Source organism: Dendropsophus ebraccatus, chromosome 3 (assembly GCF_027789765.1).
Source record: "Dendropsophus ebraccatus isolate aDenEbr1 chromosome 3, aDenEbr1.pat, whole genome shotgun sequence".
Taxonomy (NCBI): domain Eukaryota; kingdom Metazoa; phylum Chordata; class Amphibia; order Anura; family Hylidae; genus Dendropsophus; species Dendropsophus ebraccatus.
This window is the reverse complement of record NC_091456.1, coordinates 63,221,120-63,234,593: the sequence shown is the minus strand read 5'-3', so window position 1 is coordinate 63,234,593 and position 13,474 is coordinate 63,221,120. Positions and strand designations below refer to the sequence as shown.

Below are 13,474 nucleotides of genomic sequence, written 5' to 3'. Positions count from 1 at the left end.
TTTTATTTTATTTTTTTACATTATGAGACGTTTTACCAGCATTTACCAATCTTAGAGCAAGCCTTATAAACGAATAGTAAAATGTTTCACATTCATCTCAAGGGAACAGCTCCTGAGTGTACTGTGACCTTCGAAGAAGTCATTCCACAGGAAGCTGCTATTGTCTTATACTGCCGCCATCTACTGGTGTTGCCCGTCACTAACAGGTCACATTATAGCTCCCTCCACTTACAGAACATTATAGCTCCCTCCTCTTACAGAACAGTCTAAATACACTTAAGACTTGATGGCCGTACCGCCATCAGTATACCATGTATGAAGCTCTTCCAATGGTCCACTACCAAGGGGTGGGGGGAGACTGCCCAACCACTTAGCCACAGCCAGGGATATTTGGGTGATGTCGGCAGAGATGCAAGATTGAAGGTGTATGGCCAGCTTTAGATATAGTGATGAAATTGCAACATTTCATGATTTTATGATAAGTAAAACCACACTTGTTTTAAGTCAGTATTTTTCTAATGACCCATTTCCTTTAAGAAACAGTAGCTAGGGCGAAACATTTGCTTATATATGGCTTCATGGCCACAATTTCCACTGGAAACCCTACTTTCCGTGTATTGGCCATTATGGTACTTATGCAGTTTTGGTTGTTTGTCTACCCTCCTAATGGGTAGGCATCGATACCTCCATATCTCACACTGTACTTGCCTTAAAGTGATTATTATACAGTCTAAATATTTCTCCAACTCATACTTGAAGTGTCAAAATCCTATTGAGAAAATAAGCTGGCTTTATTTTAAGCTGTCAGAGGATTTCTCAAGATATTTCAGTGTGTTCTACGTATTCAATTATCGAGTCATTAGAGTAGCTGGGTAACTTTGTATTTTTTTTATTTTTGTGCCACAGTTTGGCTTATACTACCAGAGATTAAATTGTTTTATTTTTTTGTCTTGTTAAACATACATCCATCTTAGATTTTTTTTACAGCGATCAAAGGACTATGAATTTACCACCAATTGGAACACATCCTGACCAGGTAACATGCACAGTCCCAGGGAGCCCCTCCTTATGTATATTGAAATAAATCTAGCTTAGCAGGGCCAGCGTAATCGGCAAGTGTTTTACCCACACAAGTTTGCCAGGATTATTGACCCACAAGTAGAAAAAAAAAAGTGTTAGTCTTAAATTATGTAAACCTGCAACAAGACTGCGGATGTGGGAACACAGCCTTATAGTGAGATTAGTGGCATGATGACCTTGCAGCTTCCATATATTCAAAAGCACAATGAAGTACAGCAAACAATATACTGGGCTGTAGTCACTCGTTATAGGCCTGTACTTCAGCTATGCACACTAACCCATATGTCTGAAATTGTACTGCTGGCACCAGTTAATGCTGGTGATATTTCAAACTAATTAGTGGGGTCAACCATTAATGGGTAGGCTAGCAAAGTCTGGGAGAGAGTCCACACAGTGCAATACCTTTCTGTGTGAGTCATCTCATCAAATAGAAAACTGGCACCATTTGTCAATGGTTTAGCACATACTTTAAAAACACTGCTTGTGGATGACATTCTTAGGCCTTATTCCCAAATCCAATATACGGATCCGTATTTCCGTATTCGAGTTAGTGCACATTGTCGTCTTTTGGGCTATTCACATGATCAATAGATTACAAGGATGCAAACCAATGCTAAAAAATAAAATAAAAATATGTTCTCGTGCTCACCTATTTTTTTTTTTTTTAAAAAAAGCTTAGAAATCAATGGATCCGCTATTATATATATTTTTTTCTTTATTATTTTTTTTAAGGATGCACACAACTACTAACGAATACAACGATCAGTCGACATAGTTCATGTTGGCTGATCGTTGTGTTCTATTACACAGGACGATTATCGGCCATAACTGCCGATCCATTCCGTGCAATAGGGCCCTAAGATGCTGGCTGTCCCATCTAATCTGCTAGGTGACTGGGGCGACTTTGGAGCTCAGCATTCCCAGCCAAATGCTTTTGAGCTCACACGCTGAACAGCGATACCACTGACCAGACGCCCTTGTTGCAGAGGAGCAAAATGCTATAAGCAATACAAAGCATTTAGAGCCATCAACTTTATATGGAATCTGTCAGCTGCAATTCACATGACATTGTTATAGCAAAGAGACATAAGGTACTTCTAAATCCATCCGTGCTTTTTATTCTCCAGGGCAGTGTGAAAGGCTTTATTAAGCTCCTGAAAGGCTGCATACTGAAATGCCTCATTGGCTGCCCAAAGGTTAGATGTTATATACAAGTCAGGCTACAGACCACGGCCAAAATATGAAAATGATAGAATGCTTTACCCGCCTATACATTGTGCTTTGCGCTAGGAATAGAAAGACGTAGACTCTCCTGAAGGTGGCTCAGGTAATACCCAGTTTTACCTATAGGCTAAAATATAACTTATTGTTCAATTTAAAACAGAAAAAGAATTCACCTTAATGTGCAATTTTAAAATATTGCTGCCTCTTATGCCACTGTACAATGGTGCATGGTAGAATTAGAAGGGAGGGGAGAGCGTACATACAAAATCGCTCAGGGCACAGCAGTACAGGAGCATACAGGAATCACACTCGTCACACACAATACCCCGGCTGGGGAAGTGTCCGAGTCTGACAATACTGGAGACCAACCATTAACAGGGAGAGTCGGCCGACACCGTTGTACAGCGGCATAAGAGGCAGCAAAAGAGGCAGCAATATTTTAAAATTGCACATTAAGGTGAATTCTTTTTCTGTTTTAAATTGAATAAAAGTTATATTTTAGCCTATAGGTAAAACTGGGTATTACCTGAGCCACCCTCAGGATAGAGTCTACAATATAGTGTACCCCCTATTAGGTTGGGATCGATTGCCTGAGGAATAGAAAGAAGCGCAGCAATGTTTTTTGGACTTAAAGTAGCAGTATGCTGAACATTCTTAGCCTCAACCATAATACTTCTAGAAAATGTAGATTTTCCTGAACTGTTTAGCAATACCTGAACTTGCACTGACAGACTAGTTTAATCATGGCTTTACCTTACCAGCAAAGCTGTGGAGTCCAGAAGCCACAGCTCAGACTAAAATGTTATCAGACCGACTCCAGCATAAATGGCCAATCCGACACCAGGAAAGTTATTATCACACTGGTGTAAAGTAGAACTGGCTTAGAGGCTTCTCCCTAATGTCCTACATGATCCTGGGGTGACATCTGAGTGAATAACACAAAGATACAGTATAAAGCAGATTCTCCTGTGCGCAGTGGATGCAGCCAGTCTCCAGCCTCTATGTCCTGAACAACTCAGAAGTAGACTAGATGGAGCAGGTGATTTTTTCCAGCTGACAAGGTTTCTAAATATAGTCACCATACACAAAGAAACACTGCTAACAATTGCAGATACCTGTAATATAGAGGTCAGACATAGGCCCAGATTTATCAGCTCTGTCAGCATCTGTGCTCCTGAATCATTGCAGCCCCACAGTAACTGTCAGTCAGTGACTACAGCTGTGTCCCACCTCACTGATTGGCCGAGTGGGGCAGTGACATCACAGGAGCCCGCCAGGGACCATAAGCCATGACTGCACTGCAGGGGCATGAGGACAGGTAAACAGGACTTTCTTTAAGATCCTACCACTCAGTCCCCCCGGATTTCACAGTTTCTTAAGAGTACCCCTTGAATTTCTGCTTCTTTAAACACATGCAGCCTGCTGCTGCCATAGCACACACACTGACATTTACACCAGTCTAAGATTAGGCCCAGTCCCCTCTTCCCCAGCCAGATTCACCAAGAGGCACATGCTTCTTTGTAAACCCAGATGGCCCAGTGCAACAAATCCAGCACATTTACATCTGTATCGATTTACACCTGCCTAATTGAGGTTCATGTGGAGGCCATGCCCCCCACTAGGTGAGCGGGACATACAACAGGGAGGGGTATCTGCACCTCCTCCCTGGCATAAGGTTACTGCTACATTACTTATGTCTTCTCCTTCTCTATATTACACAGGATATTTTCATATTACTTTTGCTGCTCAGCTAGCATCCAGGAAAGGATTAGAACAGGCTCCCCGACACAATGACTCTTCCAGCTCAGAAACAGACTGCCAAGTAGTCACTGACAACCTCTCCCCGACCACCCTCATCTAAAAGGGTCAGTGCTTTATTAATATATGGGGGAATAGTTCACCTTTGTAACTAAATGTATGTGAGAAAGGGTTTTTCTAGTTTAGATAAAAGGTCCTTACAGTGATAGAACATACAAAATTTTGAGGAACATTTAAAAAATTTAATCGGAACTAAACTCCTGCCTGGCAGGCAAACGGAGCCAGCTCAGCAGTACAGACAGGGCTACAGTACTCCTGAGCAGAAGTTTTCAGCTCTTAACAGGAAACCCTGTTTACAGCTGGGATTGCCCACTCCTGTACTAGTGGAGCAGTGTGCAATGCACTGCTACCAACTATGCCCAGAGGAGGACTTTATACTCCAGGGGGCAGACTCTCTGCACCTGACCCATGGAGTGTAAAAAACAATTAAATGTATTTCTATAATTTCCTAAGGAAAAACTCTGCTCGGTTCTAGAAAAGCCTTCCAGAACAGATAAGTTCAAGAACAGAGGTAAGACTATTTAAAGGGGTACTCCAGCGTGGGGGCACTTTTTTGCTGGGACCAGGGAGGAGGAGGCCGAGGGAAAAGACGTCCACTCACCTCCCTGGTTCCAGCGGCGGGTCCCGCATCACAGCGCTCTGGTGCCCAGCCGCTTCCGGGTGTCTGACGCGGCCCCGAGACTATACATCTCAGGTCCGCTCAACCACTCAGTGAGAGGCGGGATCTAACCAGACTTGAAACTGATCCCGCCTCCTTTACTGAGTGGCTGAGCAGACCTGAGAAGTCACGTCTCTGGAACTGGGGAGGAGAGTGGATGTCTTTTCCCTTGGCCACCTCCTCCCTGGTCCAAGCAACCAAAGTGCCCCACCTTGCTGGAGTACCCCTTTAACGACGCATGACTGGTGAGCCCTCTCTGCAGCCCGCAGTCCCCGGTTGCCATGTGTAGCCAGGGACCGCGAGTATTAGCCGCCGGGGCTGGCTAATTAACTATACAAATGCAGCTGTCAAAGCTGTAGGCTGCATTTGAATAGTGGTGGTGGCCCCTGTCCCTGGTGTCCAGTGGGGGGTGGGGGGGGAGAGGGGGAATCTACCCTAAGGATGGAAAGAGTGATTTTAAACACATTTACTTTTTATTTTTAAAAGCCATCAAATATAAAAGTTATACAAGTTACATATCTCTGTAATCATACTGACTTGAGGAAGATTGATAACATGTCAGTTTTACTATAGGACGAACGGCGTAAATACAAAACCCCTTGAAATAAAGGAATTGCACCTTTTTCAGATTTCACTGCACATAATTTGTTTTTTTCAGCATATTTTACAGAAAAATCAAGTCTGTATTTGCAAAGTATAGTTTGTGTCGCAAAAATTTAGGGCTCATGTGGGTCTGTAGGGGGAAATATGCAAGCGCAGTGGCCTTTTTAACATTGAGGAAAAAACAAAAGCGCAAAAATAAAAACTGGCTCGGTCCTTAAAGGGTTAGGCATTCCCTTTATTTTTTTTTAATTTATAATTTTTTTTTTAGAGTTGTGTAAATACACAGAACATATATGCACTCTAGAGCAATATTGCAATATGCGCAGTTTAGTTGCAATTCCCCAGCTGTTGGCAAGTGCAGAAGTCCTAGAACACTTAGGCTGCTGGAATGGCTGTTCTATGCATTCCCTGAAGACATAAATATGATATATTGTTTGCACATGAAATATATGAACACTCACTACAGTGATATCATAAAAGTGGGGCATTTATGCAAAACATGCAATGGTGATTTCCTAATCTCTAAATATTAGAACAAAAGCCAAAAGTTGTGGGGTATTTAAAAAAATACCTCTATATGGTGACTCAGGTGATCACACACCTCCTTTTGAGGTCCCCCAGTCTCCAGCAGCCATTCCCTAATGATGTTACCCTCGATTAGCTAGAGCATTGTCATCAATGAAGATAGGCCTGTGTTGTTCCAGCACAGGTACAGTGACTGGACTAAAGGGGTACACGCAGAGAACAAAGAAAATTACTATTGTGGAATAAGAAAATAAAAAGAAAGTCCCTGGAGTAACCCTTTAAAATTTATCTACTGTAGTATAGGCTTGTTACTGTACCACTCAGTGTAGGGCAGTTCTGTATTGACTAGCCACCACCACAGGCTCATCTGGTAACAGGCCGATGCATAGTGCTCTTCATGGCCACCAATAATGAAGTCATCGCACTACAAGCTTAATGGAGCTAGAGGTAAAGGACTCTAGATCATGTACATATGCCTGAGGCAGGCAATCATGGGACCCAAATGTTATGGGTAACAAAAATCAAACCTGTAACAAGGAAGAGAATGAAGGGGAAGGCAGTGAGAAGAGGAAAGGCTGGGGGTACGGAGGGATAAAGGTGAGTAGGTTATAAGTACTGATAGCGCTCAGATACCCAATACCCTACACAGCATAGGGAGTGGACCCCATAGTTGGATCCTTACCAGCTACCCACTTCACCCATGCAGGTGTTGGCTGGCACATAACCCACACATCCCACCTGGAGATACATTTCTCGTGCATGTTATGCTTTTCTGCCCTGCTCCTCCATCTGTATTAAGAGATTAAATGCGTCTAACCACATTAATCTACAGGGTGAGGTAGAGGATTTCCATTACCTAGGAATAATCTGGCCAGTGGCTAGCAGAAAGACCAACAAGCCTTTCATTTTAGATAGTGCCTGAAAGGACAGCCATTTCTGCAGCCAGAACAACCTGCCAAGTTGGAAGGGCAGGACCACTAGATGTGGAGCACTGACCCCACCTCATACAGATATTAGGCTGAGGGATTTTAGAGTGAAGATCGGCCGATAAGCGTCTTGTGTAATAGAACGATCAGCAGAAATGAACGATGTCAGCTGATTGTCGCCCGTTTTGTCTTTCAACATGATGAAAGACAGACAACTAATATAGCAGCGATCTGATGCAGTCACTCCACGGAACAGGAGGGGCGGCAGCAGACTGCTGCTCACTGCTATGGGCTGTGCTGGCCGATCACCCGGGCAACATCCCCCCCCTGCTTGCCTCGAATGCGCAAGCGAGTGGGGAATGAGGAGCACATGAGCGCTGACAGGGCTCATTTGCTCCTCTTAGTCAACCCCATGTAATAGGGGCTTGAGGGGCACATGCACTCTGTAGATCACAGATACTACACAGCTGCAGGCCGGCATTAGGAACTCCCAGCATCATGTATCATAATGAAGCCAGGAGTGTCCCCTTGCTGAGAGCAGCCACCGTCCAACTCGCTCAGTAAGCCACCAGCATTGGCGCTGTCCCGTTTCAAATGTGGCAGCAGCTGCAGTCAGCGAGCGGCACTGGAGACACCAGGCCATTCTTTCTGTGACATGGTTGGGTCACAGAACGGCTGGTGACAGTGAAGATCATCCCGGCACTGGCTGGATGATCTTTATTTGTGCCGAATTAGGATGTCGGCACACCCGTGTGTCCCCGCATCCCAATTAGCCATAGCCGCACTCTCCATTGGGAGTCTCCACGGAAACGTTATAAAAGCGGCTATACTTTCACTTAAGGCTTGTTTACACTATCACATAAGTAGACGTCCTGTCAAATAGAGATGCTGACATACAGACATGTGCCGACATCAACCCCATGGATTTTGTTGGGCAAAATGTAGTCAGTGACCAAGTTTTGGCAATTTCCCTTTACAGTGGCCCCTCAAGTTACATGGGGGGGGGGGAGAAATAGGATTTAAAGTGTCACTGTCGTGAATTTTTTTTTTGCAGAAATCAATAGTCCAGGCGATTTTAAGAAACTTTGTAATTGGGTTTATTATCCGAAAAATGCATTTTTATCATGAAAAAGCAGTTTGAAGCTCTCCCCCCTGTCTTCATTGTTCTCCTATGGAGAGAGCTAAAGAAAAGACCAAAACAGGACAACAAAGAGTTAATCTACAAATCCCTCACGGGATATCTCCTGTGACCATCACCAGTGACCTGTCTGAGCTCAGATTACAGCTGTCACCCAGCTCCGTGCCTGTAATCCTCTGTTATCTGCTTTCTGCTGCCGGCTAACTCCCTCCTTCCTCCTCCCCCCTCCCCTCTCCCTAGAACAGACAGGGGACGTCTCCTGCAACAAGTCACAATTTTCAGATTTTTCAGAGTGGATGAAAAAGAGGAAGGAGGGGGGACCTGGGAAAAGGCTTTTTACATGCAGATAATGGCAGATTTGGCTAATAAACCCAATTACAAAGTTTCTTAAAATCGCCTGGATTATTGATTTCTGCAAAAAAAAAAATACGACAGTGACTCTTTAAAGAATAAGCAGATAATACAGATAAAGCAAGTCCTTACATACAGGCAGAGGTAGCTACCGGAAGCTGTAAATTACTTTCTATGTAGAGGACTGGAGCATTTTCAGGCTCTTGTACAGATCACACAGGGTCCCAGAAATATAAAATGAGGCTGCTCTCACCTGGTGCCCAAAGGAGCAACTCATCCTGACCCAGGTAAAGAGCAGTACAGGACATGTAGTATCACACTGTACTGTAGAGAGGAGATACTAGACACACAGCAGTACAGGACATGTAGTATCACACTGTCTGGTATCTCCTACCTACAGTACAGTGTGATACTAGACACAGCAGTACAGGACATGTAGTATCACACTGTACTGCAGAGAGGAGATACTAGACCCAGCAGTACAGGACATGTAGTATCACACTGTACTGTAGAGAGGCGATACTAGACAGCCAACCAGTGCATACAGTTCAGTAATACTGAGGTTTTATCAGTAAAATGAACACTTCTTGGTTGATCTAGTTACACATGTTCCACAGATCCTGACTATCAATAGTATTGTATGTTGAGTCTGGTCTCAAGTTATGGTAGTTGAGAAAGAACCATAGTATATTGAAAATACTGTAATCTGAGGACATTGTAAGTTGTGGGACCACTGTATATGGTTACACTGTAGGGTTCAAAGTCTTGGTAGGTTATGTTTTATTCCCACAAAGAAAACCTTCATGTACAAGGTCACCATTTTTAGTCCATTAAAGGGGTATTCTCATTTCAACTAATATAAACATGGATATAGTATAGATTTAACCAATTTAGAGCATGCTCGAGCTGTGCTCATTTCTTCTCATGGTAGGGAAGAGCAAACTTACAGTGCTACTGAAGTGCTTCACTAGGCTCGGCCGTCAGCCGACTGCCTTTGAATTCAGTGCTGTGAAAAGCTGGATCCACGTTTCCAAGCACTGGATCCAGCTTTTCTAGGCACCTGGAGCAGAATGGCAAGGAGTTCAAGGGTAGCCGGCTGATAAACCAATTGCAGAGCCTAGAGAAGCACTGGTAGTACTGTAAATTTGCTCATCCCTACTTTAAGGGTCTTTTACATGGGCTGATCATTTAAGCAATATTCTGGTGTAAACGCGACAATGATCAAATGACAAAAGTCATTCAAATATCATTGACCGCATCTCGTGAAGGCCTCAAAAATCATCATTGTTAACCATTTCGGGGTAAACACTCGTTCGGAGGGATCACTAATAGATTATGATTACCTGTTAGACAAGGTTTTTTTTTTTTATTTATAAATAGGTGACAAGACTAACGCTAAATGAGCATTTAAGCAGTGTACCTGTAGGTGTAGAATTACTAACTAAATCCGTACTCCTACAATAAAACAGCTACAACACTAGCGAATACTACAATAGTTTGTCCGTTGCTGTCAAAGCTAAAATTCACAGCTACATATAGTAACAGCACAATGTATTTAGACCAGCTAAACCAGTCTGTAACCTTGTTCACAAAAGTGATCAAGGAGATTGACCAGTGATTAAGGAAACCTTGGAGGTTACGCTGGTATCTACAATGTCTTATGACTGGAGATGAGGTTCCAACCTTTTCTTAGTTACCATTTTCCTACATATAAATACATAACATTCAATGTAACTAAACACTACGGAATACTAACAAATAATAATGGAGTCCTCCTAATAAACATGCTAGGGATTCTCCACTTTGGTCAACATTTGTATGTTAGAAGTTTGTAGACAATAGGTCTGGCTGCAAGGACCCTTCAGTGATCGGCTGTAGTCTGGGGATTTGGCCTAGAAAACCGGAAGCAATACAAAGTGATATTTTTAGTCAATGGCCACATAGTGCTTGGACACCAATATACCCTATGTAGCCTCCCATTGTAATAAATAAGGGCCCTGAATGGGGAGACCAGTACGGATTTCTCACCCGGGGAACCCATGAGGCTTGCTGGCCTGCACCAAGAGGATTAATAAGGCCTAACAGGAGGAACAAGTGACCAGGAGGAGGTTTCCATATGGCACAATAGCATGTAATGGGCATGTGAGCAGCCTACCGGCCAGCACCTAGCAAGTGGGGGAATCAGCCACCTGGCCAGCACCTAGCAAGTGGGGGAATCAGCCACCTGGCCAGCACCTAGCAAGGGGGGGAATCAGCCACCTGGCCAGCACCTAGCAAGTGGGGGAATCAGCCACCTGGCCAGCACCTAGCAAGTGGGGGAATCAGCCACCTGGCCAGCACCTAGCAAGTGGGGGAATCAGCCACCTGGCCAGCACCTAGCAAGTGGGGGAATCAGCCACCTGGCCAGCACCTAGCAAGTGGGGGAATCAGCCACCTGGCCAGCACCTAGCAAGTGGGGGAATCAGCCACCTGGCCAGCACCTAGCAAGTGGGGGAATCAGCCACCTGGCCAGCACCTAGCAAGTGGGGGAATCAGCCACCTGGCCAGCACCTAGCAAGTGGGGGAATCAGCCACCTGGCCAGCACCTAGCAAGTGGGGGAATCAGCCACCTGGCCAGCACCTAGCAAGTGGGGGAATCAGCCACCTGGCCAGCACCTAGCAAGTGGGGGAATCAGCCACCTGGCCAGCACCTAGCAAGTGGGGGAATCAGCCACCTGGCCAGCACCTAGCAAGTGGGGGAATCAGCCCCAATCATCTAAATGGCCGCTCATTGAGGAAGGCTAAATGATCTATTAAAGGGAAAGGCAATCTATCAGTGTCAGCCTCCTGGAAGTGACAGCACAGACTGCAAGGATGGGGACACAAAGGAAGAGATAGGGCTTAGGCTTCCCTGGGAGGCACAGGGTTAACCCATTGGTAGAACTTTGTGTAGGATTAGAGGGTCTTCCCTGCCCCCACCACTGGCCAAGTTCATTAAACCCTATAGCCCTGTGGTCCCTTAGTAACTGAGGGCAAGGGGCAGCCACAGAAAGAGGGTCAGGTAGAAGCAAACCAAGGCTGGCATCACTGCTGGCACATCCCCCATGTCAACACAACAGGCCAGGAGAGAGTGTGGCATACAGAGGTGCAGTGTGAGTGGAGGGCACCCTCACAGCATGGCAGTGCCCCCATCTCCAGGCTGGGACTGTGCCCCATGGAGAGAGATGGAGGCTCCAGTCTATGGGAAGCAATAATATGCCAACCGGGTGCGGGGAGAGCAGCACGCTACCGGGTGAGGGGAGGGCAGCACGCTACCGGGTGAGGGGAGGGCAGCACGCTACCGGGTGAGGGGAGGGCAGCACGCTACCGGGTGAGGGGAGGGCAGCACGCTACCGGGTGAGGGGAGGGCAGCACGCTACCGGGTGCCCATGGCACAATGCACGAGAATATTAACCCGTGCATCACCGCGGCAGACACAATGCATTGTATGAGGAGACAGTACCGGCAGCTGGCCCCGTGCCCCATCCCTCCCTGCAGCAGCAGTGACAGCAGCACCGGAGCCCGGCTCTGCCCGCAGCACTCACCGTGTACGTAGCCGGCACCGAGCAGCAGCACCGACAGCAGCAGCACCGGCCCCGAGCAGGAGGCGCTCATCTCGCAGCACCCCGCAGCAGCAGCCCCCCGGAGAGCCGGCAGGAGGGGGAGGACACGCACGGAAACACCACCCTCTCTTTGTGATCCCGGAGAGCTGGTCGCTGCCCCCGTTTCCTCCGCTCCAGGTTCCAGGCAGAAGGCTCAGCGCAGTGACCCCCGGGCAGGAGAGGCGGAGGAGACGTGCGCTTACGAGGCGCTCTATGGACGCTCCCTTATAAGAGCGGCGGCAGCTGGAGGTGCAGCGGGCGGCGTGAAGATGAGGAGCTGGAGCGGCAGGCGGCGCCCCCGAGCACGCTGCTGCTCACACTGGACCTGCTCCAAACGGCGCGGGGATCCGGCTCGGCCGCGGATTGCATGATCCGGGAAAACGTGCAGCCCGCACTGGTGCCGGGGATGGACGATCACCTGACGGGGGAGGGCACGGCCAGGGAGGCGAGCACATGGCGGCGGCGGGGACTGTCAGCCTGCCGGGCGGGGGGTGTGTGTGCGGGGAGTGACATGTGTCAGGGGGGAGGGGAGCCGCCACTACAGCGCATGGTGGCCGTGTCCTTCAGGTGACATGTGCGCTGCTGTCACTGCTGCCAGGCGTGCCTGCCCCCTCCTGTATACTGCTGTCACTGCTGCCTGCCCCCTCCTGTATACTGCTGTCACTACTGCCTGCCCCTTCTGTATACTGCTGTCACTGCTGTCTGCCCCCTCCTGTATACTGCTGTCACTGCTGCCTGCCCCTTCTGTATACTGCTGTCACTGCTGTCTGCCCCCTCCTGTATACTGCTGCCTGGCATGCCTGCCCCCTCCTGTATACTGCTGCCTGGCATGCCTGCCCCCTCCTGTATACTGCTGTCACTGCTGCCTGCCCCTCCTGTATACTGCTGTCACTGCTGCCTGCCCCTTCTGTATACTGCTGTCACTGCTGCCTGCCCCCTCCTGTATACTGCTGCCTGGCATGCCTGCCCCCTCCTGTATACTGCTGCCTGGCGTGCCTGCCCCTTCTGTATACTGCTGCCTGGCGTGCCTGCCCCTCCTGTATACTGCTGTCACTACTGCCTGCCCCCTCCTGTATACTGCTGTCACTGCTGCCTGCCCCCTTCTGTATACTGCTGTCACTGCTGCCTGCCCCCTCCTGTATACTGCTGTCACTTCTGCCTGGCGTCCCTGCCCCTTCTGTATACTGCTGCCTGGCGTGCCTGCCCCTTCTGTATACTGCTGTCACTGCTGCCTGGCGTCCCTGCCCCTTCTGTATACTGCTGCCTGGCGTCCCTGCCCCTTCTGTATACTGCTGCCTGGTGTGCCTGCCCCTTCTGTATACTGCTGTCACTACTGCCTGCCCCCTCCTGTATACTGCTGTCACTGCTGCCTGCCCCCTTCTGTATACTGCTGTCACTGCTGCCTGCCCCCTCCTGTATACTGCTGTCACTGCTGCCTGCCCCCTCCTATATACTCTCTGCTGTCACTGCTGCCTGCCCCCTCCTGTATACTCACTTCTGCATGCTCCCTCCTGTATACTCTCTGCTGTCA

At 47.6% G+C, this 13,474-nt stretch overlaps 1 protein-coding gene across 2 annotated transcripts in view; it reads right to left on the bottom strand.

The window, feature by feature from the left end:
• VLDLR (very low density lipoprotein receptor) overlaps window positions 1-12,396 on the bottom strand; it is a 32,171-nt gene extending 19,775 nt beyond the window's left edge. For both annotated transcript variants that reach the window (XM_069961902.1, XM_069961903.1), the window contains exon 1: window positions 11,887-12,396. In XM_069961902.1, the coding sequence (XP_069818003.1) occupies window positions 11,887-11,956 (70 nt within the window). In that variant the 5' untranslated portion in view covers window positions 11,957-12,396. The remainder of the gene's footprint in view (window positions 1-11,886) is intronic.
• Between the last annotated feature and the right edge of the window lie 1,078 nt (window positions 12,397-13,474).